Source organism: Pan troglodytes, chromosome 14, assembly GCF_028858775.2.
Source record: "Pan troglodytes isolate AG18354 chromosome 14, NHGRI_mPanTro3-v2.0_pri, whole genome shotgun sequence".
Taxonomy (NCBI): Eukaryota; Metazoa; Chordata; class Mammalia; order Primates; family Hominidae; genus Pan; species Pan troglodytes.
Genome location: NC_072412.2, coordinates 120,123,677 through 120,146,205, shown reverse-complemented (window position 1 = coordinate 120,146,205; position 22,529 = coordinate 120,123,677). Strand labels below are relative to the sequence as shown.

Here is a 22,529-nt window from a genome sequence, read left to right as displayed (position 1 = left end):
CCTAACCCTAACCCTAACCCTAACCCTAACCCTAACCCTAACCCTAACCCTAACCCTAACCCTAACCCTAACCCTAACCCTAACCCTAACCCTAACCCTAACCCTAACCCTAACCCTAACCCTAACCCTAACCCTAACCCTAACCCTAACCCTAACCCTAACCCTAACCCTAACCCTAACCCTAACCCTAACCCTAACCCTAACCCTAACCCTAACCCTAACCCTAACCCTAACCCTAACCCTAACCCTAACCCTAACCCTAACCCTAACCCTAACCCTAACCCTAACCCTAACCCTAACCCTAACCCTAACCCTAACCCTAACCCTAACCCTAACCCTAACCCTAACCCTAACCCTAACCCTAACCCTAACCCTAACCCTAACCCTAACCCTAACCCTAACCCTAACCCTAACCCTAACCCTAACCCTAACCCTAACCCTAACCCTAACCCTAACCCTAACCCTAACCCTAACCCTAACCCTAACCCTAACCCTAACCCTAACCCTAACCCTAACCCTAACCCTAACCCTAACCCTAACCCTAACCCTAACCCTAACCCTAACCCTAACCCTAACCCTAACCCTAACCCTAACCCTAACCCTAACCCTAACCCTAACCCTAACCCTAACCCTAACCCTAACCCTAACCCTAACCCTAACCCTAACCCTAACCCTAACCCTAACCCTAACCCTAACCCTAACCCTAACCCTAACCCTAACCCTAACCCTAACCCTAACCCTAACCCTAACCCTAACCCTAACCCTAACCCTAACCCTAACCCTAACCCTAACCCTAACCCTAACCCTAACCCTAACCCTAACCCTAACCCTAACCCTAACCCTAACCCTAACCCTAACCCTAACCCTAACCCTAACCCTAACCCTAACCCTAACCCTAACCCTAACCCTAACCCTAACCCTAACCCTAACCCTAACCCTAACCCTAACCCTAACCCTAACCCTAACCCTAACCCTAACCCTAACCCTAACCCTAACCCTAACCCTAACCCTAACCCTAACCCTAACCCTAACCCTAACCCTAACCCTAACCCTAACCCTAACCCTAACCCTAACCCTAACCCTAACCCTAACCCTAACCCTAACCCTAACCCTAACCCTAACCCTAACCCTAACCCTAACCCTAACCCTAACCCTAACCCTAACCCTAACCCTAACCCTAACCCTAACCCTAACCCTAACCCTAACCCTAACCCTAACCCTAACCCTAACCCTAACCCTAACCCTAACCCTAACCCTAACCCTAACCCTAACCCTAACCCTAACCCTAACCCTAACCCTAACCCTAACCCTAACCCTAACCCTAACCCTAACCCTAACCCTAACCCTAACCCTAACCCTAACCCTAACCCTAACCCTAACCCTAACCCTAACCCTAACCCTAACCCTAACCCTAACCCTAACCCTAACCCTAACCCTAACCCTAACCCTAACCCTAACCCTAACCCTAACCCTAACCCTAACCCTAACCCTAACCCTAACCCTAACCCTAACCCTAACCCTAACCCTAACCCTAACCCTAACCCTAACCCTAACCCTAACCCTAACCCTAACCCTAACCCTAACCCTAACCCTAACCCTAACCCTAACCCTAACCCTAACCCTAACCCTAACCCTAACCCTAACCCTAACCCTAACCCTAACCCTAACCCTAACCCTAACCCTAACCCTAACCCTAACCCTAACCCTAACCCTAACCCTAACCCTAACCCTAACCCTAACCCTAACCCTAACCCTAACCCTAACCCTAACCCTAACCCTAACCCTAACCCTAACCCTAACCCTAACCCTAACCCTAACCCTAACCCTAACCCTAACCCTAACCCTAACCCTAACCCTAACCCTAACCCTAACCCTAACCCTAACCCTAACCCTAACCCTAACCCTAACCCTAACCCTAACCCTAACCCTAACCCTAACCCTAACCCTAACCCTAACCCTAACCCTAACCCTAACCCTAACCCTAACCCTAACCCTAACCCTAACCCTAACCCTAACCCTAACCCTAACCCTAACCCTAACCCTAACCCTAACCCTAACCCTAACCCTAACCCTAACCCTAACCCTAACCCTAACCCTAACCCTAACCCTAACCCTAACCCTAACCCTAACCCTAACCCTAACCCTAACCCTAACCCTAACCCTAACCCTAACCCTAACCCTAACCCTAACCCTAACCCTAACCCTAACCCTAACCCTAACCCTAACCCTAACCCTAACCCTAACCCTAACCCTAACCCTAACCCTAACCCTAACCCTAACCCTAACCCTAACCCTAACCCTAACCCTAACCCTAACCCTAACCCTAACCCTAACCCTAACCCTAACCCTAACCCTAACCCTAACCCTAACCCTAACCCTAACCCTAACCCTAACCCTAACCCTAACCCTAACCCTAACCCTAACCCTAACCCTAACCCTAACCCTAACCCTAACCCTAACCCTAACCCTAACCCTAACCCTAACCCTAACCCTAACCCTAACCCTAACCCTAACCCTAACCCTAACCCTAACCCTAACCCTAACCCTAACCCTAACCCTAACCCTAACCCTAACCCTAACCCTAACCCTAACCCTAACCCTAACCCTAACCCTAACCCTAACCCTAACCCTAACCCTAACCCTAACCCTAACCCTAACCCTAACCCTAACCCTAACCCTAACCCTAACCCTAACCCTAACCCTAACCCTAACCCTAACCCTAACCCTAACCCTAACCCTAACCCTAACCCTAACCCTAACCCTAACCCTAACCCTAACCCTAACCCTAACCCTAACCCTAACCCTAACCCTAACCCTAACCCTAACCCTAACCCTAACCCTAACCCTAACCCTAACCCTAACCCTAACCCTAACCCTAACCCTAACCCTAACCCTAACCCTAACCCTAACCCTAACCCTAACCCTAACCCTAACCCTAACCCTAACCCTAACCCTAACCCTAACCCTAACCCTAACCCTAACCCTAACCCTAACCCTAACCCTAACCCTAACCCTAACCCTAACCCTAACCCTAACCCTAACCCTAACCCTAACCCTAACCCTAACCCTAACCCTAACCCTAACCCTAACCCTAACCCTAACCCTAACCCTAACCCTAACCCTAACCCTAACCCTAACCCTAACCCTAACCCTAACCCTAACCCTAACCCTAACCCTAACCCTAACCCTAACCCTAACCCTAACCCTAACCCTAACCCTAACCCTAACCCTAAACCGTAACCCCTAACCCCTAACCCGAACCCAAACCCCAACCCCAACCAGAAACCAAACCCGAAGCCTAACCCTAACCAATAACCCTAACCTTAACCCTAAACCCTAACCCCTAACCCCTAACCCGAACCCTAACCCTAACCCTAACTCTAACCAATAACCCTAACCCGAACCCTAACCCTAACACCCTAACCCTAACACCCTAACCCTAATCCTAACCCTAAAACCCTAACCCTAACCCTAACCCTAACCTTAAAACCCTAACCCTAACCCTAACCCTAACCCCTAACCCTAACCCTAACCCTAACCCCTAACCCTAACCCTAACCCTAACCCTAGTGAGCCGAGACCACACATTGCACTCCAGCCTGGGTGACAGAGCATGACTCTGTCTCAAAAAAAAAGAAAAGGAAAGGAAAAAAAGACAGAGAAAAGAAAGCCAACAAGACACCATTAGGCAAACCATTGTCAGTTTATGGGAGTTTGGGAAGGAAAGTAGAGAAAGGAGAAGAAAGTTTATTTAAAGAATGGCTGAAAACTGCCTAAATCATGGGAAAGATTTAGACATCTAAATCCATGAAGCTTAAAGATTCCTAAAGAGGTTCAAACCAAATAGATACTCACCAAGTCACAATATAATCAAATAGTCAAAAGTTAAAGAAACTTTGCAGGTCAGGACAGAATCGAATACTACATTCAAAGTGCTGAAAGAAAAAAACTGCCAGCAACTAATACTATGTCTGACAAAGCTGTCCTTCAGAAAGAAAAAACAAATAACGTGCTTCCTCGACAAACAAAGCTGAGGGCATTCAGGACCACTAGGTCTACCTTAAAAAAATACTTAACGGAGTTTTTCAAGTAAAAATGAATGAAGTTGGGAGCAGTGGCTCATGCCTGTAATCCCATTTTGGGAGGCTGAGGTGGGTGGATCACCTGAGGTCGGGAGGTCAAGACCAGCCTGGCCAACATGGCAAAACCCCACCTCCAGTAAAAATACAAAAAATTAGCCAGGTATGAAGGCCACTGAGATCGTGCCACTGCACTCCAGCCTGGGTGACAAGAGTCAAACTACATTTCAAAAACAAAAACCAAAACAAACAAAACAAAACTTGAGGGCTGGCCTTCTGCTCCTCTCCAACCCCCCCTTCTCTGGGCCCAAGCCACCTTGGCTAAGGAGGGGGCGAGGTGTGAGCCCCTGCCAGGAACCCCCTGCCCGGACCAAGTACTCGGCCCCCAGGCCTGCGTTCAGTGAGGCCTCCCGTGGCGTCAGCATGTTCGTGTGGAGGAATGTGGAAGGTCACTCTGTGGCCATGTTCCCCTGGTACTCCATCCCCTTCCTCACCCCTCCCTGCAGCCACACGAGGCCCAGCAACCTGCCAGTCACTCAGTGGCCTCCAACCAGAGAAAACAACCTGCCAAGTTGGCAGCTGTTGCTCATGAGCATCCACCAGGTGGGACAGGGAGTGTTGACCCTGGGCGGCCCCCTGGAGCCACCTGCCCTGAAAGCCCAGGGCCCGCAACCCCACACGCTTTGGGGGTGGTGGAACCTGGTAAAAGCTCACCTCCCACCACGGAGGAGCCCTGGGCCCCTCAGGGGAGTCCCTGCTGGACAGTGAGACAGAGAATGACCATGATGATGCTTTCCTCTCCATCATGTCTCCTGACACCCAGTTGCCTCTACCACTCAGATGATGTCAGGCCCAGTCCCTCAGTGCCCTGCGCAAGGAACAGGACTCATCTTCTGAGAAGGATGGACGCAGCCCCAACAAATGGGACAAGGACCACATCCGGTGGCCCATGAGTGGCGGTCATGATCTTCAGCAAGCGGCACCAGGCCCTGGCAGGGCGCACCAGGGTCACTCCAACCAGGATATCCGGACCGTCAGCCAGATGCTGAGCGAGCGGTGGTACACCCTGGGGCCCAATGAGACGCAGAAATACCACGACCTGGCCTTCCAGGTGAAGGTGGCCCACTTGCAACAAGGACCGAAAGAAGTCCAGCTCAGAGGCCAAGCCCACAAGCCAGGGGCTAGCAGGAGTGTAACAAGGGCTCGTGGGAGCGGAGCATATCAGAGACGGGCACTGCCACTGCCCCTGGGGTGTCCTCTGAACTCCTGTCAGTTGCAACCTAAACACTCCAGAGCTCGGATACCAAGGAGCAGCTTCTGTGGGGCAGAACGGCTGCACACAGTCAGGGAACCTGGCTCAGCCTGGCCCAAGCCTTCTCCCACAGGGGGGTACACAGCCTGGACGGCAGGGAAATAGACCGTCAGGCACTACAGGAACTGACACAGGTGGTGTCTGGCACTGCATCATACTCTGGCCCAAAGCCTTCTACTCAGTATGGAGCTCCAGGCCACTTTGCAGCCCCTGGTGAGGGAGGTGACCAGTGGGCAGCCCTGCTGCTGCCCACTTGAGATGCTCATTCACAGCAGATGGCCAGTGAGGACATGGCGAGTGACGAGGAGCACACGGTCATCCATGAGGAGGAGGGGGTGATGATGTCATGGCTGATGATGGCTTTAGCACCACTGACACTGATCTCAAGTTCAAGGAGTGGGTGACTGACTTGAGAGTGGGGACAACTCTGGGGAGGAGCCAGAGGGCAACAAGGGCTTTGGTGGGAAGGTACTTGCACCTGTCATTCCTTCCTCCTTTACTCCTGCCGCCCCTTGCTGGATCCTGAGCCCCCAGGGTCCCCCGATCCACCTGCAGCTTTTGGCAAAGTCTATGCTCCCACCCTGTCCTCCCCCTACACATACTCGGATGCTTCCTCCTCAACCTTGGCACCCACCTCCTTCTTACTGGGCCCAGGATCCTTCAAAGCCCAGGAGTATGGTCAAGGCAGCAGAGCGGGCCCCCTATGGCCCCTACCCCTGGGGATGGGGACCCACGGACGCCTTCCAAGGCAACCTGTTTCCTCCCAATGGATCCTGCCACCTTCTGGGGCAAGAGACCTGAAAGTGTGGGCGACCTGGAGCTACCAGGCTCCTCAGTCATCAGGGTCCCTCCCAACACTAAGGCTCTCCTAGGCAGGAGCTGGGCTGAGCCACCCGGGGGGCAGAGGGGGGCTGGACTCAGGTGAGTATGGGGGTGGGGGCTCCTGCACTTCGACACAGGCAGCGGGAGGGTTTTCTCCCCATTCCCTCTGCACTCCCACCTTGAGCTATACTTTTTAAGAAAGTGATTCACCCTGCCTTTGCCCCCTTCCCCAGAACAGAACACGTTGATCATGGGCGATATTTTTCATTGTGCCAAAAAGTTGCCATGACCGTCATTAAACCTGTTTAACACCAAATAATCAGTAAAATAAAATAAAAAATTCGGGCTTGGTGCAGAAACTCACCCCAAATAAATCACCTACCAAAATATTTACATAATGGTGGAAATATTCCAAAATTCAATATTTTGGGATTTATACACAAAAGATAAACAAATTAGAGGCCAAGAGGCTGCCGGAAGGGAAAAACGGGGCCTGGGAAGGCCGTTGTGAGGAATGAGCTGGGCCTAAAGAGGCCGCTGGCAGGCGGGAGCTGGGCCTGCCGAAGCGGCCGAGAGGCAGGAGCTTTGGACTCGGGAGGCCGCAATGAGGCAAGGGCTAGCTGGGCATGGAGAGTCCGCTGTGAGTCCGCTGTGAGTCCAGGCCCATGCAGGCCTTCGAGAGGCAGGAGGCCGGGCCTGCAAAGGCCCACTGGAGGTCAAGTTCTGGGCCTGAAGAGGCCACCAAAAGTCAAAAGCGGGGCCTGGGAAGGCCGCCAAGAGCCATGAGCTGGTCTGGGCTGAAAGAGGCCACTGGGAGGCAGGAGGAGCTGGGCCTGGAGAGGCTGACTCGAGGAAGTTTTGCACCTGGAGAGGCCGCCGAGAGGACGGAGCTGGGCCCGGGAAGGCCGACTTGCTGCTCTTCCAGGCCCAATTCCAGGCCGACTTGACGACGACTTGGGCCTGCAGAGGCCGCCGGGAGGCCGGAGCTGGGCCTGGAGAGGCCGACTTCAGGACGATTTGGGCCTGCAGAGGCCGCCGGGAGGCCCAAGCTGGGCCTAGAGGAGCCCACCGACCTTGCCATCGGAGGGCAGGAGCTGAGCCTGGAGAGGCCACCGTGAGGCCTGAGCTGGGCCTGGGGAGCTTGGCTTCGGGAAGTGGTGGGCCTACCAGGGCCGCTGGGAGCTGGGCAGGAGCTGAGTCCAAAGACGTTGTTGGGAGGCCAGAGTCAGGCCTGGAGACACAGCCGGGAGGAAGAGCTGGGCCCGGAGAGGACGCCGGGAGGCTGCAAGTGGCTCTGGAGAGGCCGATTTGAGGAGGCCCGGCCTCAGCCTCCCACATGGCGGCCTCTGCAGGCACAGCTGTTTCTCTTGGCTGCATCTCCCACCTCCCAGGAAACAAGCTTTTTTGGCTCAGCTCCCGCCTGCGTTTGTAGACACCGAAGTTTCGGCAACCAAGCTCTTCAGACCCACATCCCGCCTCCCAGTACCTGAACAGTCCCAGCTCCGGCTGGAGAACAGAGTCTGTAGGCCCCGCTGTTGCCTCAGAGGGGTGTCTCCAGGCCCAGCTCTCGCCCCACCGCGACCTCCCAGGCCCAAGTCCCTGCCTGCCTCCCAGCAGCCCACGTGCGACCCTGCTCCTCCCTCACGGTGGCCTGTTGAGGCAGGGGCTCACGCTGACCTCTCTCAGCGTGGGAGGGGCCGGTGTGAGGCAACGGCTCACACTGACCTCTCTCAGCGTGGGAGGGGCCGGTGTGAGGCAAGGGGCTCACGCTGACCTCTCTCAGCGTGGGAGGGGCCGGTGTGAGGCAAGGGCTCACGCTGACCTCTCTCAGCGTGGGAGGGGCCGGTGTGAGGCAAGGGGCTCACGCTGACCTCTCTCAGCGTGGGAGGGGCCGGTGTGAGGCAAGGGCTCACGCTGACCTCTCTCAGCGTGGGAGGGGCCGGTGTGAGGCAAGGGGCTCACGCTGACCTCTCTCAGCGTGGGAGGGGCCGGTGTGAGGCAAGGGCTCACGCTGACCTCTCTCAGCGTGGGAGGGGCCGGTGTCAGGCAAGGGGCTCACGCTGACCTCTCTCAGCGTGGGAGGGGCCGGTGTCAGGCAAGGGCTCACGCTGACCTCTCTCAGCGTGGGAGGGGCCGGTGTGAGGCAAGGGCTCACGCTGACCTCTCTCAGCGTGGGAGGGGCCGGTGTGACGCAAGGGGCTCAGGCTGACCTCTGTCAGCGAGGGAGGGGCCGGTGTGAGGCAAGGGGCTCACGCTGACGTCTCTCAGCGTGGGAGGGGCCGGTGTGAGGCAAGGGCTCACGCTGACCTCTCTCAGCGTGGGAGGGGCCGGTGTCAGGCAAGGGCTCACGCTGACCTCTCTCAGCGTGGGAGGGGCCGGTGTGAGGCAAGGGCTCACGCTGACCTCTCTCAGCGTGGGAGGGGCCGGTGTGAGGCATGGGGCTCACTCTGACCTCTCTCAGCGTGGGAGGGGCCGGTGTGAGGCAAGGGCTCACGCTGACCTCTCTCAGCGTGGGAGGGGCCGGTGTGAGGCAAGGGCTCACGCTGACCTCTCTCAGCGTGGGAGGGGCCGGTGTGAGACAAGGGGCTCACGCTGACCTCTCTCAGCGTGGGAGGGGCCGGTGTGAGGCAAGGGGCTCACGCTGACCTCTCTCAGCGTGGGAGGGGCCGGTGTGAGGCAAGGGCTCACGCTGACCTCTCTCAGCGTGGGAGGGGCCGGTGTGAGGCAAGGGCTCACGCTGACCTCTGTCAGCGTGGGAGGGGCCGGTGTGAGGCATGGGGCTCACTCTGACTTCTCTCAGCGTGGGAGGGGCCGGTGTGAGGCAAGGGCTCACGCTGACCTCTCTCAGCGTGGGAGGGGCCGGTGTGAGGCAAGGGGCTCACGCTGACCTCTCTCAGCGTGGGAGGGGCCGGTGTGAGGCAAGGGCTCAGGCTGACCTCTCTCAGCGTGGGAGGGGCCGGTGTGAGGCAAGGGGCTCACTCTGACCTCTCTCAGCATGGGAGGGGCCGGTGTTAGGCAAGGGCTCACGACCTCTCTCAGCGTGGGAGGGGCCGGTGTGAGGCAAGTGGCTAACGCTGACCTCTCTCAGCATGGGAGGGGCCGGTGTGAGGCAAGGGCTCACGCTGACCTCTCTCAGCGTGGGAGGGGCCGGTGTGAGGCAAGGGCTCACTCTGACCTCTCTCAGCGTGGGAGGGGCCGGTGTGAGGCAAGGGCTCACTCTGACCTCTCTCAGCGTGGGAGGGGCCGGTGTGAGGCAAGGGGCTCACGCTGACCTCTCTCAGCGTGGGAGGGGCCGGTGTGAGGCATGGGGCTCACTCTGACCTCTCTCAGCGTGGGAGGGGCCGGTGTGAGGCAAGGGCTCACGCTGACCTCTCTCAGCGTGGGAGGGGCCGGTGTGAGGCAGGGGCTCATGCCTCTGGGCAGGGTGCCAGAGGCATGGGCATCAACAGGCCACCGTGAGGGAGGAGCTGGGCCGCACGCGGGCTGCTGGGAGGCAGGCAGGGACTTGGCCCTGAGAGGCCGCCGTGGGGTCAAGAGCTGGGCCTGGAGAGGCCCCTGGGAGGCAAGAGCGGGGACCTGCATAGGCTGTTCTCCAACCATTGCTGGGCCCGTACAGGCCACCGGGCGGCAGGAATTAGGCCCGAAGAACTTGGCTGGAGAAAGTTCGGGGCCCACAAAGGCGGTTGGGAGCTGGGCAGGAGTTGAGCCAAAAGAGCTTGCTTACTTGCTGGGAGGCACGGCCGGGAGATGCCAACTTCAGGACAACTTGGGCCTGCAGAGGTCGCCGGGAGGCCCAAGCTTGGCGTGGAGGAGCCCACCGACCGGAGACCATTTGGGGCCTGCAGGTGCCATCGGAGGGCAGGAGCTCATCCTGGAGAGGCCACCGTGAGGCCTGACCTGGGCCTGGGGAGCTTGGCTTGAGGAAGCTGTGGGCTGTGGATATTGGATATATCCAATATCCGATGGAGCTGTGCCTGTGGAGGCTGTTGTGAGGCAGTAGCCTCATCTGCGGAGACTGCCGTGACGTAGGGTATGGGCCTAAATAGGCCATTGTGAGTCATGAGCTTGGTCTGTAGAGGCTGACTGGAGAAAGTTCTGGGCCTGGAGAGGCTGCCGGGAGGTAGGAGCTGGGCCAAAAGATTTAAGCACATTTACATTTATTAGGGACTTTATTTCCATTATTACAATATATAATAATATATTTAATATATTAATATATTTAACATATTAATATATAATAAATATATATTTATTATATATCCAATATATATAATAAATATATATATTTATTATATATCCAATATATATAATAAATATATATATTTATTATATATCCAATATATATAATAAATATATATATTTATTATATATCCAATATATATAATAAATATATATATTTATTATATATCCAATATATATAATAAATATATATATTTATTATATATCCAATATATATAATAAATATATATATTTATTATATATCCAATATATATAATAAAATAATTATAGAACTCACCATAATGTCGAATCAGTGGGCGTGTTAAGCTTGTTTTCCTGAAACTGGATGGTCCCACCTGAGCGTGATGGGAGAAAGTGACAGATCAATAGGTATTAGATTCTCATAAGGACAGCGCAACCTAGATCCCTCACATGCACGGTTCACAACAGGGTGCGTTCTCCTATGAGAATCTAATGCTGCTGCTCATCTGAGAAGGCGGAGCTCAGGCGGGAATGTGAGCAAAGGGGAGTGGCTGTAAATACAGACGAAGCTTCCCTCACTCCCTCACTCGACACCACTCACCTCCTGCTGTGTGGCTCCCTACGGCTCCATGGCTCAGGGGTTGGGGACCCCTGCTCAAGTGCATCCAAAGCGACCCTTCCCAAAACAGTCTTCACAGTGGTCAAGGGCAGCAACCACTTAGCTCCCAAGGCATGTGCCTCAGCTGGCATTTCATCACAATCAACAGTAAGAGGTAGCTTGAGTCACTGTGAGGTCACCTACTGGAAATCACCAGCATCCCATTTCCCACTGGCAAAGAGCTCAGCACTGCCCCCTGGGAAACCAAACCTATGCCCAAATCCCATCTGTGTGGGTTTACCTCCTGGGACCCTTCCTAACATATTAGTCAGAGTCCAATCAGGAAGCATAAACCACTCAAAAGTTTAAAGTGGTAAAATTTAATATGGAGAATTATTCATTATAACAGGTGAACAGCATAATGAGAGATTGGCTAGCACAAAGTAAAGAGAACTCTAGAGAATATGGGACTAGCCCAGGCCAGGCATGGTGGCTCATGCCTGAAATTCCAGCCATTTGAGAAGCTAATGCAGGAGGATTGCTTAAGGCCAGGAGCTAGAGACCGGTCTGGACAACACAGTGAGACCCTGTCTCTATCCAAAAGAAGAAAAAAGTTAGCTGGGAGTGGTGGTGCACACTTGTAGTCCCAGCTACTCGGAATGCTGAAGTTTGAGCCTGGGAGGTCAAGGCTGCAGTGAGGCATGATTATGCCGCTACAGTCCAGCCTGGTGACAGAGCAAGACCCTGTCTCAAAGAACAAAACAACAACAACCATTTACAGACAGAAAAGAGATAGAGCTAATAAGCTGAGGAAAGATGTTGAAATGTGACAAGTAGAGTAACATGAGGTCTTTTGTCTATTTAAAATAATCAAACAAAAAATGACTTACTAAATTATAATACCCTGTGCTGGCAAAGGTGCAGTGAAATGGGCACTTTCTTATACTATGAGGGGTGTTTAAATTGTGTATAAGCCTTCCCGGGTAAAGCCTGTCAATTTTTTAAAATAATGGAGACAGGGTCTCACCATACTGCCATACTGCCTCCTCCAACTCTTGGCCTCAAGCAATCCTCCTCTCTTAGCCTCCCAAAGTGCTAAGATTATAGCTGGGAGGCACCCAAAACCCTGTCGATTTACATCAAGGGTAATGAGAATGTCCATTCACCATGACTCACAGTAATCTTACTTCTGGGGAGACAATTCAATCCACACAAAAGATCATCTGTACACACACAGTAAAAATCTGGGAGTAACTGAAGACAGAGTTGCTAAGTGAAATAAGAAACAGTTCTAAGAAATTAAACTATGGTATCAGTAGGCACCTGGTAAAAGGTCAGTTGATGTTAGCTGCTACTTTTTTGTTGTTTTGAGACAGGGTCTCACTCTGTCACCCAGGCTGGAGTGCAGAGGCCTGATCATGACTCACTGCAGTCTCAGCCTCCCTGGGCTCAAGTGATCCTCCCACCTCAGCCTCCCAAGTAGCTGGGACTACAGGAACATGCCACCACACTAGGCTAATTCATGTGTTTTTCTGTAGGGATGGTGACTCCCCCTGCGTTTCCAAGGCCTATCGCAAACTCTTGGCCTCAAGCCATCCTCCTGCCTCAGCCTCCCAAAGTGTTGCGATTACCAGTGTGAGCCACCACACCTGGCCAGCTGCTACTTTTAGCAATATTATTATTATTATTCCACTCAATTAAAAATTATTATTTTCAAGGCTATGCAACAGTATGTATCCTACAGCGTAATTGTAAAAACATATACAGTCGTCGTCCCTCAGTATACAGAATCAGTTCCAGCCCCCCATCTCTGCATATACCAAAATCCATGCTTACTCACGTTTCGCTGTCACCCCTCTGGAATCCACGTATACGAAAATTCCAAATATTAGTTGGGCATAGTGGCAAGCACCTGTAGTCTCAGCCACGTGGGAGGTTGAGGTAGGAGGATCGCTTCAGCCTGGAAGGTTGAGGCTGCAGTCAGCTGCGATAGCGCTACTACACTCCAGCCTTGGACAACAGAGGGAGACCCTGTCTCAGAAAAAAAATAAATAAATAAAACAGGTTAGAAACTGTAATGAGGTCTGCTGGGCAAAATTCCATATAAGCAAAGTATAAATTAATAAAGCAAATCGTGATAAATTAGTACGATTGACTTTCTGGAGTTTCTGACAATAAAAGTAAGGAAAATGCAGAACACAAAGACAGAGAGTAAAAAGAGAAATTAGGAAAGCATTCTACATGTTGAATAGGAAGACACTGGCCATGTTCGTGCAGCGGCAGTATGTCGTGACATGACATACCTTGGAGAGAAGTTAACAGATGAGGAAGTTGATAAAAATCATCAGAGAAGCAAAATACTGGTAGCGACACTCAAGTAAACTACGAAATTTCCATAACTTATGTCAGCAAAGTGGGAATACTGTACAGTGCGTGTTGAAGTTCCTATACAACATTGTTTACCTGCCTTTTGTTTGTTTGTAAGGAATGTATATACTAAAAGTTCTTCTTGCTGTCAAAAGAATATGTGTGAATAAGTCATTTTAACTTATTCTTCTGTTTTTCTTTTATCTTCCTGCCATCATCCCACAGCCTTACTTTAGAAATTTCTTTTTTAGAAAATTGAACAAGTGCTCCTTGTGGTGGCAAATACCTCGAGGATGGGAGGCAGGGGTGGAAGGGTCACTTGAGGCCATTAGTTTGAAACCAGCCTGGCCAACAAAGTGACACCCCATGTCTACAAAACAATTTAAAAATTACCCAAGTATCATCATGTATACCTACAGTCCCAGCTACCTCAACTTACGGAGAAAGTTCAGGGCCTGGAGAGAAGGCTGGGAGGCAGGAGCTGGGTCTAAAGAGGCCATTGTAACGATGGAGCTGTGCCTGTGGAGGCTGTTGTGAGGCAGTAGCCTCATCTGCGGAGACTGCCGTGATGTAGGGTATGGGCCTAAATAGGCCATTGTGAGTCATGAGCTTGGTCTGTAGAGACTGACTGGAGAAAGCTCTGGGCCTGGAGAGGCTGCCGGGAGGTAGGAGCTGGGCCAAAAGATGTAAGCACATTTACATTTATTAGGCACTTTATTTCCATTATTACACTGTAATATATAATAAAATAATTATAGAACTCACCATAATGTCAAATCAGTGGGCGTGTTAAGCTTGTTTTCCTGAAACTGGATGGTCCCACCTGAGCGTGATGGGAGAAAGTGACAGATCAATAGGTATTAGATTCTCATAAGGACAGCGCAACCTAGATCCCTCACATGCACGGTTCACAACAGGGTGCGTTCTCCTATGAGAATCTAATGCTGCTGCTCATCTGAGAAGGCGGAGCTCAGGCGGGAATGTGAGCAAAGGGGAGTGGCTGTAAATACAGACGAAGCTTCCCTCACTCCCTCACTCGACACCACTCACCTCCTGCTGTGTGGCTCCTTACGACTCCCTGGCTCAGGGGTTGGGGACCCCTGCTCAAGTGCATCCAAAGCGACCCTTCCCAAAACAGTCTTCACAGTGGTCAAGGGTAGAAACCACTTAGCTCCCAAGGCATGTGCCTCAGCTGGCATTTCGTCACAATCAACAGTAAGTGGTAGCTTGAGTCACTGTGAGGTCACCTACTGGAAATCACCAGCATCCCATTTCCCACTGGCAAAGAGCTCAGCACTGCCCCCTGGGAAACCAAACCTATGCCCAAATCCCATCTGTGTGGGTTTACCTCCTGGGACCCTTCCTAACATATTAGTCAGAGTCCAATCAGGAAGCATAAACCACTCAAAAGTTTAAAGTGGTAAAATTTAATACGGAGAATTATTCATTATAACAGGTGAACAGCATAATGAGAGATTGGCTAGCACAAAGTAAACAGAACTCTAGAGAATATGGGACTAGCCCAGGCCAGGCATGGTGGCTCATGCCTGAAATTCCAGCCATCTGAGAAGCTAATGCAGGAAGATTGCTTAAGGCCAGGAGCTAGAGACCGGTCTGGACAACACAGTGAGACCCTGTCTCTATCCAAAAAAAAAAAAGAAAAAAGTTAGCTGGGAGTGGTGGTGCACACTTGTAGTCCCAGCTACTCGGAATGCTGAAGTTTGAGCCTGGGAGGTCAAGGCTGCAGCGAGGCATGATTATGCCGCTACAGTCCAGCCTGGTGACAGAGCAAGACCCTGTCTCAAAGAACAAAACAACAACACAACCATTTACAGACAGAAAAGAGATAGAGCTAATAAGCTAAGGAAAGATGTTGAAATGTGACAAGTAAAGTAACATGAGGTCTTTTATCTATTTAAAATAATCAAACAAAAAATGACTTACTAAATTATAATACCCTGTGCTGGCAAAGGTGCAGTGAAATGGGCACTTTCTTATACTATGAGGGGTGTTTAAATTGTGTATAAGCCTTCCCGGGTAAAGCCTGTCAATTTTTTAAAATAGTGGAGACAGGGTCTCACCATACTGCCATACTGCCTCCTCCAACTCTTGGCCTCAAGCAATCCTCCTCTCTTGGCCTCCCAAAGTGCTAAGATTATAGCTGGGAGGCACTCAAAACCCTGTCAACTTACATCAAGGGTAATGAGAATGTCCATTCACCATGACTCACAGTAATCTTACTTCTGGGGAGACAATTCAATCTAAACAAAAGGTCATCTGGACACACACAGTAAAAATCTGGGAGTAACTGAAGACAGAGTTGCTAAGTGAAATAAGAAACAGTTCTAAGAAATTAAACTATGGTATCAATAGGCACCTGGTATAAAAGTTCAGTTGATGTTAGCGGCTACTTTTTTGTTGTTTTGAGACAGGGTCTCACTCTGTCACCCAGGCTGGAGTGCAGAGGCCTGATCATGACTCACTGCAGTCTCAGCCTCCCTGGGCTCAAGTGATCCTCCCACCTCAGCCTCCCAAGTAGCTGGGACTGCAGGAACATGCCACCACACTAGGCTAATTCATGTATTTTTCTGTAGGGATGGTGACTCCCCCTGCGTTTCCAAGGCCTATCGCAAACTCTTGGCCTCAAGCCATCCTCCTGCCTCAGCCTCCCAAAGTGTTGCGATTACCAGTGTGAGCCACCACACCTGGCCAGCTGCTACTTTTAGCAATATTATTATTATTATTCCACTCAGTTAAAAATTATTATTTTCAAGGCTATGCAACAGTACGTATCCTACAGCGTAATTGTAAAAACATATACAGTCGTCGTCCCTCAGTATACAGACTTAGTTCCAGCACCCCATCTCTGCATATACCAAAATCCATGCTTACTCACGGTTCGCTGTCACCCCTCTGGAATCCACGTATACGAAAATTCCAAATATTAGTTGGGCATAGTGGCAAGCACCTGTAGTCTCAGCCACGTGGGAGGTTGAGGTAGGAGGATCGCTTCAGCCTGGAAGGTTGAGGCTGCAGTCAGCAGCGATAGCAGTACTACACTCCAGCCTTGGACAACAGAGGGAGACCCTGTCTCAGAAAAAAAACAAAATAAAACAGGTTAGAAATTGTAATCTAACCCTAACCCTAACGCCTTAACCCTAACCTTAACCCTAACCCTAACCCTTCTCTAACCCTAAACCTAACACAAAACCCTAACCCTAACCCCTAACTCCTAACACCTACACTAACCCTAACCCCTAACCCCTAACACTAACACCAAACCCTAACCCTAACCCTAACCCTAAACCTACCCCTAACCCTACACCTAACCCCTAACCCTAACCCTAACCCTAACCCTAAACCCTAACCCTAACCCTAACCCTAACCAAAAACACTAACCCTAACCCTAAACCGTAACCCCTAACCCCTAACCCGAACCCAAACCCCAACCCCAACCAGAAACCAAACCCGAAGCCTAACCCTAACCAATAACCCTAACCTTAACCCTAAACCCTAACCCCTAACCCCTAACCCGAACCCTAACCCTAACCCTAACTCTAACCAATAACCCTAACCCGAACCCTAACCCTAACACCCTAACCCTAACACCCTAACCCTAATCCTAACCCTAAAACCCTAACCCTAACCCTAACCCTAACCTTAAAACCCTAACCCTAACCCTAACCCTAACCCCTAACCCTAACCCTAACCCTAACCCCTAACCCTAACCCTAACCCTAACCCTAACCCTAGTGAGCCGAGACCACACATTGCACTCCAGCCTGGGTGACAGAGCATGACTCTGTCTCAAAAAAAAAGAAAAGGAAAGGAAAAAAAGACAGAGAAAAGAAAGCCAACAAGACACCATTAGGCAAACCATTGTCAGTTTATGGGAGTTTGGGAAGGAAAGTAGAGAAAGGAGAAGAAAGTTTATTTAAAGAATGGCTGAAAACTGCCTAAATCATGGGAAAGATTTAGACATCTAAATCCATGAAGCTTAAAGATTCCTAAAGAGGTTCAAACCAAATAGATACTCACCAAGTCACAATATAATCAAATAGTCAAAAGTTAAAGAAACTTTGCAGGTCAGGACAGAATCGAATACTACATTCAAAGTGCTGAAAGAAAAAAACTGCCAGCAACTAATACTATGTCTGACAAAGCTGTCCTTCAGAAAGAAAAAACAAATAACGTGCTTCCTCGACAAACAAAGCTGAGGGCATTCAGGACCACTAGGTCTACCTTAAAAAAATACTTAACGGAGTTTTTCAAGTAAAAATGAATGAAGTTGGGAGCAGTGGCTCATGCCTGTAATCCCATTTTGGGAGGCTGAGGTGGGTGGATCACCTGAGGTCGGGAGGTCAAGACCAGCCTGGCCAACATGGCAAAACCCCACCTCCAGTAAAAATACAAAAAATTAGCCAGGTATGAAGGCCACTGAGATCGTGCCACTGCACTCCAGCCTGGGTGACAAGAGTCAAACTACATTTCAAAAACAAAAAACAAAACAAACAAAACAAAACTTGAGGGCTGGCCTTCTGCTCCTCTCCAAGCCCCCCTTCTCTGGGCCCAAGCCACCTTGGCTAAGGAGGGGGCGAGGTGTGAGCCCCTGCCAGGAACCCCCTGCCCGGACCAAGTACTCGGCCCCCAGGCCTGCGTTCAGCGAGGCCTCCCGTGGCGTCAGCATGTTCGTGTGGAGGAATGTGGAAGGTCACTCTGTGGCCATGTTCCCCTGGTACTCCATCCCCTTCCTCACCCCTCCCTGCAGCCACACGAGGCCCAGCAACCTGCCAGTCACTCAGTGGCCTCCAACCAGAGAAAACAACCTGCCAAGTTGGCAGCTGTTGCTCATGAGCATCCACCAGGTGGGACAGGGAGTGTTGACCCTGGGCGGCCCCCTGGAGCCACCTGCCCTGAAAGCCCAGGGCCCGCAACCCCACACACTTTGGGGGTGGTGGAACCTGGTAAAAGCTCACCTCCCACCACGGAGGAGCCCTGGGCCCCTCAGGGGAGTCCCTGCTGGACAGTGAGACAGAGAATGACCATGATGATGCTTTCCTCTCCATCATGTCTCCTGACACCCAGTTGCCTCTACCACTCAGATGATGTCAGGCCCAGTCCCTCAGTGCCCTGCGCAAGGAACACGACTCATCTTCTGAGAAGGATGGACGCAGCCCCAACAAATGGGACAAGGACCACATCCGGTGGCCCATGAGTGGCGGTCATGATCTTCAGCAAGCGGCACCAGGCCCTGGCAGGGCGCACCAGGGTCACTCCAACCAGGATATCCGGACCGTCAGCCAGATGCTGAGCGAGCGGTGGTACACCCTGGGGCCCAATGAGACGCAGAAATACCACGACCTGGCCTTCCAGGTGAAGGTGGCCCACTTGCAACAAGGACCGAAAGAAGTCCAGCTCAGAGGCCAAGCCCACAAGCCAGGGGCTAGCAGGAGTGTAACAAGGGCTCGTGGGAGCGGAGCATATCAGAGACGGGCACTGCCACTGCCCCTGGGGTGTCCTCTGAACTCCTGTCAGTTGCAACCTAAACACTCCAGAGCTCGGATACCAAGGAGCAGCTTCTGTGGGGCAGAACGGCTGCACACAGTCAGGGAACCTGGCTCAGCCTGGCCCAAGCCTTCTCCCACAGGGGGGTACACAGCCTGGACGGCAGGGAAATAGACCGTCAGGCACTACAGGAACTGACACAGGTGGTGTCTGGCACTGCATCATACTCTGGCCCAAAGCCTTCTACTCAGTATGGAGCTCCAGGCCACTTTGCAGCCCCTGGTGAGGGAGGTGACCAGTGGGCAGCCCTGCTGCTGCCCACTTGAGATGCTCATTCACAGCAGATGGCCAGTGAGGACATGGCGAGTGACGAGGAGCACACGGTCATCCATGAGGAGGAGGGGGTGATGATGTCATGGCTGATGATGGCTTTAGCACCACTGACACTGATCTCAAGTTCAAGGAGTGGGTGACTGACTTGAGAGTGGGGACAACTCTGGGGAGGAGCCAGAGGGCAACAAGGGCTTTGGTGGGAAGGTACTTGCACCTGTCATTCCTTCCTCCTTTACTCCTACCGCCCCTTGCTGGATCCTGAGCCCCCAGGGTCCCCCGATCCACCTGCAGCTTTTGGCAAAGTCTATGGTCCCACCCTGTCCTCCCCCTACACATACTCGGATGCTTCCTCCTCAACCTTGGCACCCACCTCCTTCTTACTGGGCCCAGGATCCTTCAAAGCCCAGGAGTATGGTCAAGGCAGCAGAGCGGGCCCCCTATGGCCCCTACCCCTGGGGATGGGGACCCACAGACGCCTTCCAAGGCGACCTGTTTCCTCCCAATGGATCCTGCCACCTTCTGGGGCAAGAGACCTGAAAGTGTGGGCGACCTGGAGCTACCAGGCTCCTCAGTCATCAGGGTCCCTCCCAACACTAAAGCTTTCCTAGGCAGGAGCTGGGCTGAGCCACCCGGGGGGCAGAGGGGGGCTGGACTCAGGTGAGTATGGGGGTGGGGGCTCCTGCACTTCGACACAGGCAGCGGGAGGGTTTTCTCCCCATTCCCTCTGCACTCCCACCTTGAGCTATACTTTTTAAGAAAGTGATTCACCCTGCCTTTGCCCCCTTCCCCAGAACAGAACACGTTGATCATGGGCGATATTTTTCATTGTGCCAAAAAGTTGCCGTGACCGTCATTAAACCTGTTTAACACCAAATAATAAGTAAAATAAAATAAAAAATTCGGGCTTGGTGCAGAAACTCACCCCAAATAAATCACCTACCAAAATATTTACATAATGGTGGAAATATGCCAAAATTCAATATTTTGGGATTTATACACAAAAGATAAACAAATTAGAGGCCAAGAGGCTGCCGGAAGGGAAAAACGGGGCCTGGGAAGGCCGTTGTGAGGAATGAGCTGGGCCTAAAGAGGCCGCTGGCAGGCGGGAGCTGGGCCTGCCGAAGCGGCCGAGAGGCAGGAGCTTTGGACTCGGGAGGCCGCAATGAGGCAAGAGCTAGCTGGGCATGGAGAGTCCGCTGTGAGTCTGCTGTGAGTCCAGGCCCATGCAGGCCTTCGAGAGGCAGGAGGCCGGGCCTGCAAAGGCCCACTGAAGGTCAAGTTCTGGGCCTGAAGAGGCCACCAAAAGTCAAAAGCGGGGCCTGGGAAGGCCGCCAAGAGCCATGAGCTGGTCTGGGCTGAAAGAGGCCACTGGGAGGCAGGAGGAGCTGGGCCTGGAGAGGCTGACTCGAGGAAGTTTTGCACCTGGAGAGGCCGCCGAGAGGACGGAGCTGGGCCCGGGAAGGCCGACTTGCTGCTCTTCCAGGCCCAATTCCAGGCCGACTTGACGACGACTTGGGCCTGCAGAGGCCGCCGGGAGGCCGGAGCTGGGCCTGGAGAGGCCGACTTCAGGACGATTTGGGCCTGCAGAGGCCGCCGGGAGGCCCAAGCTGGGCCTAGAGGAGCCCACCGACCTTGCCATCGGAGGGCAGGAGCTGAGCCTGGAGAGGCCACCGTGAGGCCTGAGCTGGGCCTGGGGAACTTGGCTTCGGGAAGTGGTGGGCCTACCAGGACCGCTGGGAGCTGGGCAGGAGCTGAGTCCAAAGACGTTGTTGGGAGGCCAGAGTCAGGCCTGGAGACACAGCCGGGAGGAAGAGCTGGGCCCGGAGAGGACGCCGGGAGGCTGCAAGTGGCTCTGGAGAGGCCGATTTGAGGAGGCCCGGCCTCCGCCTCCCACATGGCGGCCTCTGCAGGCACAGCTGTTTCTCCTGGCTGCATCTCCCGCCTCCCAGGAAACAAGCTTTTTTGGCTCACCTCCCGCCTGCGTTTGTAGACCCCGAAGTTTCGGCAACCAAGCTCTTCAGACCCACATCCCGCCTCCCAGTACCTGAACAGTCCCAGCTCCGGCTGGAGAACAGAGTCTGTAGGCCCCGCTGTTGCCTCAGAGGGGTGTCTCCAGGCCCAGCTCTCGCCCCACCGTGACCTCCCAGGCCCAAGTCCCTGCCTGCCTCCCAGCAGCCCGCGTGCGACCCTGCTCCTCCCTCACGGTGGCCTGTTGAGGCAGGGGCTCACGCTGACCTCTCTCAGCGTGGGAGGGGCGGGTGTGAGGCAAGGGCTCACACTGACCTCTCTCAGCGTGGGAGGGGCCGGTGTGAGGCAAGGGGCTCACGCTGACCTCTCTCAGCGTGGGAGGGGCCGGTGTGAGGCAAGGGCTCACACTGACCTCTCTCAGCGTGGGAGGGGCCGGTGTGAGGCAAGGGGCTCACGCTGACCTCTCTCAGCGTGGGAGGGGCCGGTGTGAGGCAAGGGCTCACACTGACCTCTCTCAGCGTGGGAGGGGCCGGTGTGAGGCAAGGGGCTCACGCCGACCTCTCTCAGCGTGGGAGGGGCCGGTGTGAGGCAAGGGCTCACGCCGACCTCTCTCAGCGTGGGAGGGGCCGGTGTGAGGCAAGGGGCTCACTCTGACCTCTCTCAGCGTGGGAGGGGCCGGTGTGAGGCAAGGGCTCACGCTGACCTCTCTCAGCGTGGGAGGGGCCGGTGTGAGGCAAGGGGCTCAGGCTGACCTCTGTCAGCGAGGGAGGGGCCGGTGTGATGCAAGGGGCTCAGGCTGACCTCTGTCAGCGAGGGAGGGGCCGGTGTGAGGCAAGGGGCTCAGGCTGAGCTCTGTCAGCGAGGGAGGGGCCGGTGTGAGGCATGGGGCTCACTCTGACCTCTCTCAGCGTCGGAGGGGCCGGTGTGAGGCAAGGGCTCATGACCTCTCTCAGCGTGGGAGGGGCCGGTGTGAGGCAAGGGCTCACACTGACCTCTCTCAGCATGGGAGGGGCCGGTGTGAGGCAAGGGCTCACGCTGACCTCTCTCAGCGTGGGAGGGGCCGGTGTGAGGCAAGGGGCTCACGCTGACCTCTCTCAGCGTCGGAGGGGCCGGTGTGAGGCAAGGGGCTCAGGCTGACCTCTGTCAGCGAGGGAGGGGCCGGTGTGAGGCAAGGGGCTCAGGCTGACCTCTGTCAGCGAGGGAGGGGCCGGTGTGAGGCAAGGGGCTCAGGCTGAGCTCTGTCAGCGAGGGAGGGGCCGGTGTGAGGCATGGGGCTCACTCTGACCTCTCTCAGCGTCGGAGGGGCCGGTGTGAGGCAAGGGCTCATGACCTCTCTCAGCGTGGGAG

The 22,529-nt window shown here is 53.4% G+C and overlaps 1 protein-coding gene and 3 pseudogenes across 1 annotated transcript; 1 reads left to right on the top strand and 3 right to left on the bottom strand.

Moving 5' to 3' along the window:
- Positions 1-4,390: 4,390 nt before the first annotated feature.
- LOC134808133 (protein capicua homolog) lies at positions 4,391-20,081 on the top strand (annotated as a pseudogene).
- LOC129137023 (putative uncharacterized protein FLJ44672) lies at positions 6,602-7,794 on the bottom strand. Its single transcript, XM_054666372.2, has one exon. It carries the CDS (start codon positions 7,587-7,589, stop codon positions 6,738-6,740), a length of 852 nt encoding a protein of 283 aa, XP_054522347.2. The 5' UTR covers positions 7,590-7,794; the 3' UTR covers positions 6,602-6,737.
- On the bottom strand, positions 9,426-14,200 carry LOC134808182 (putative uncharacterized protein FLJ46235; annotated as a pseudogene).
- LOC134808183 (putative uncharacterized protein FLJ44672) lies at positions 20,021-21,370 on the bottom strand (annotated as a pseudogene).
- Positions 21,371-22,529: the final 1,159 nt, after the last annotated feature.

Coding starts and splice junctions, on each gene's coding strand:
- LOC129137023 (XM_054666372.2), bottom strand. CDS start 7,589: ATGCAGCCAAGAGAAACAGCTGTGCCTGCAGAGGCCGCCATGTGGGAG.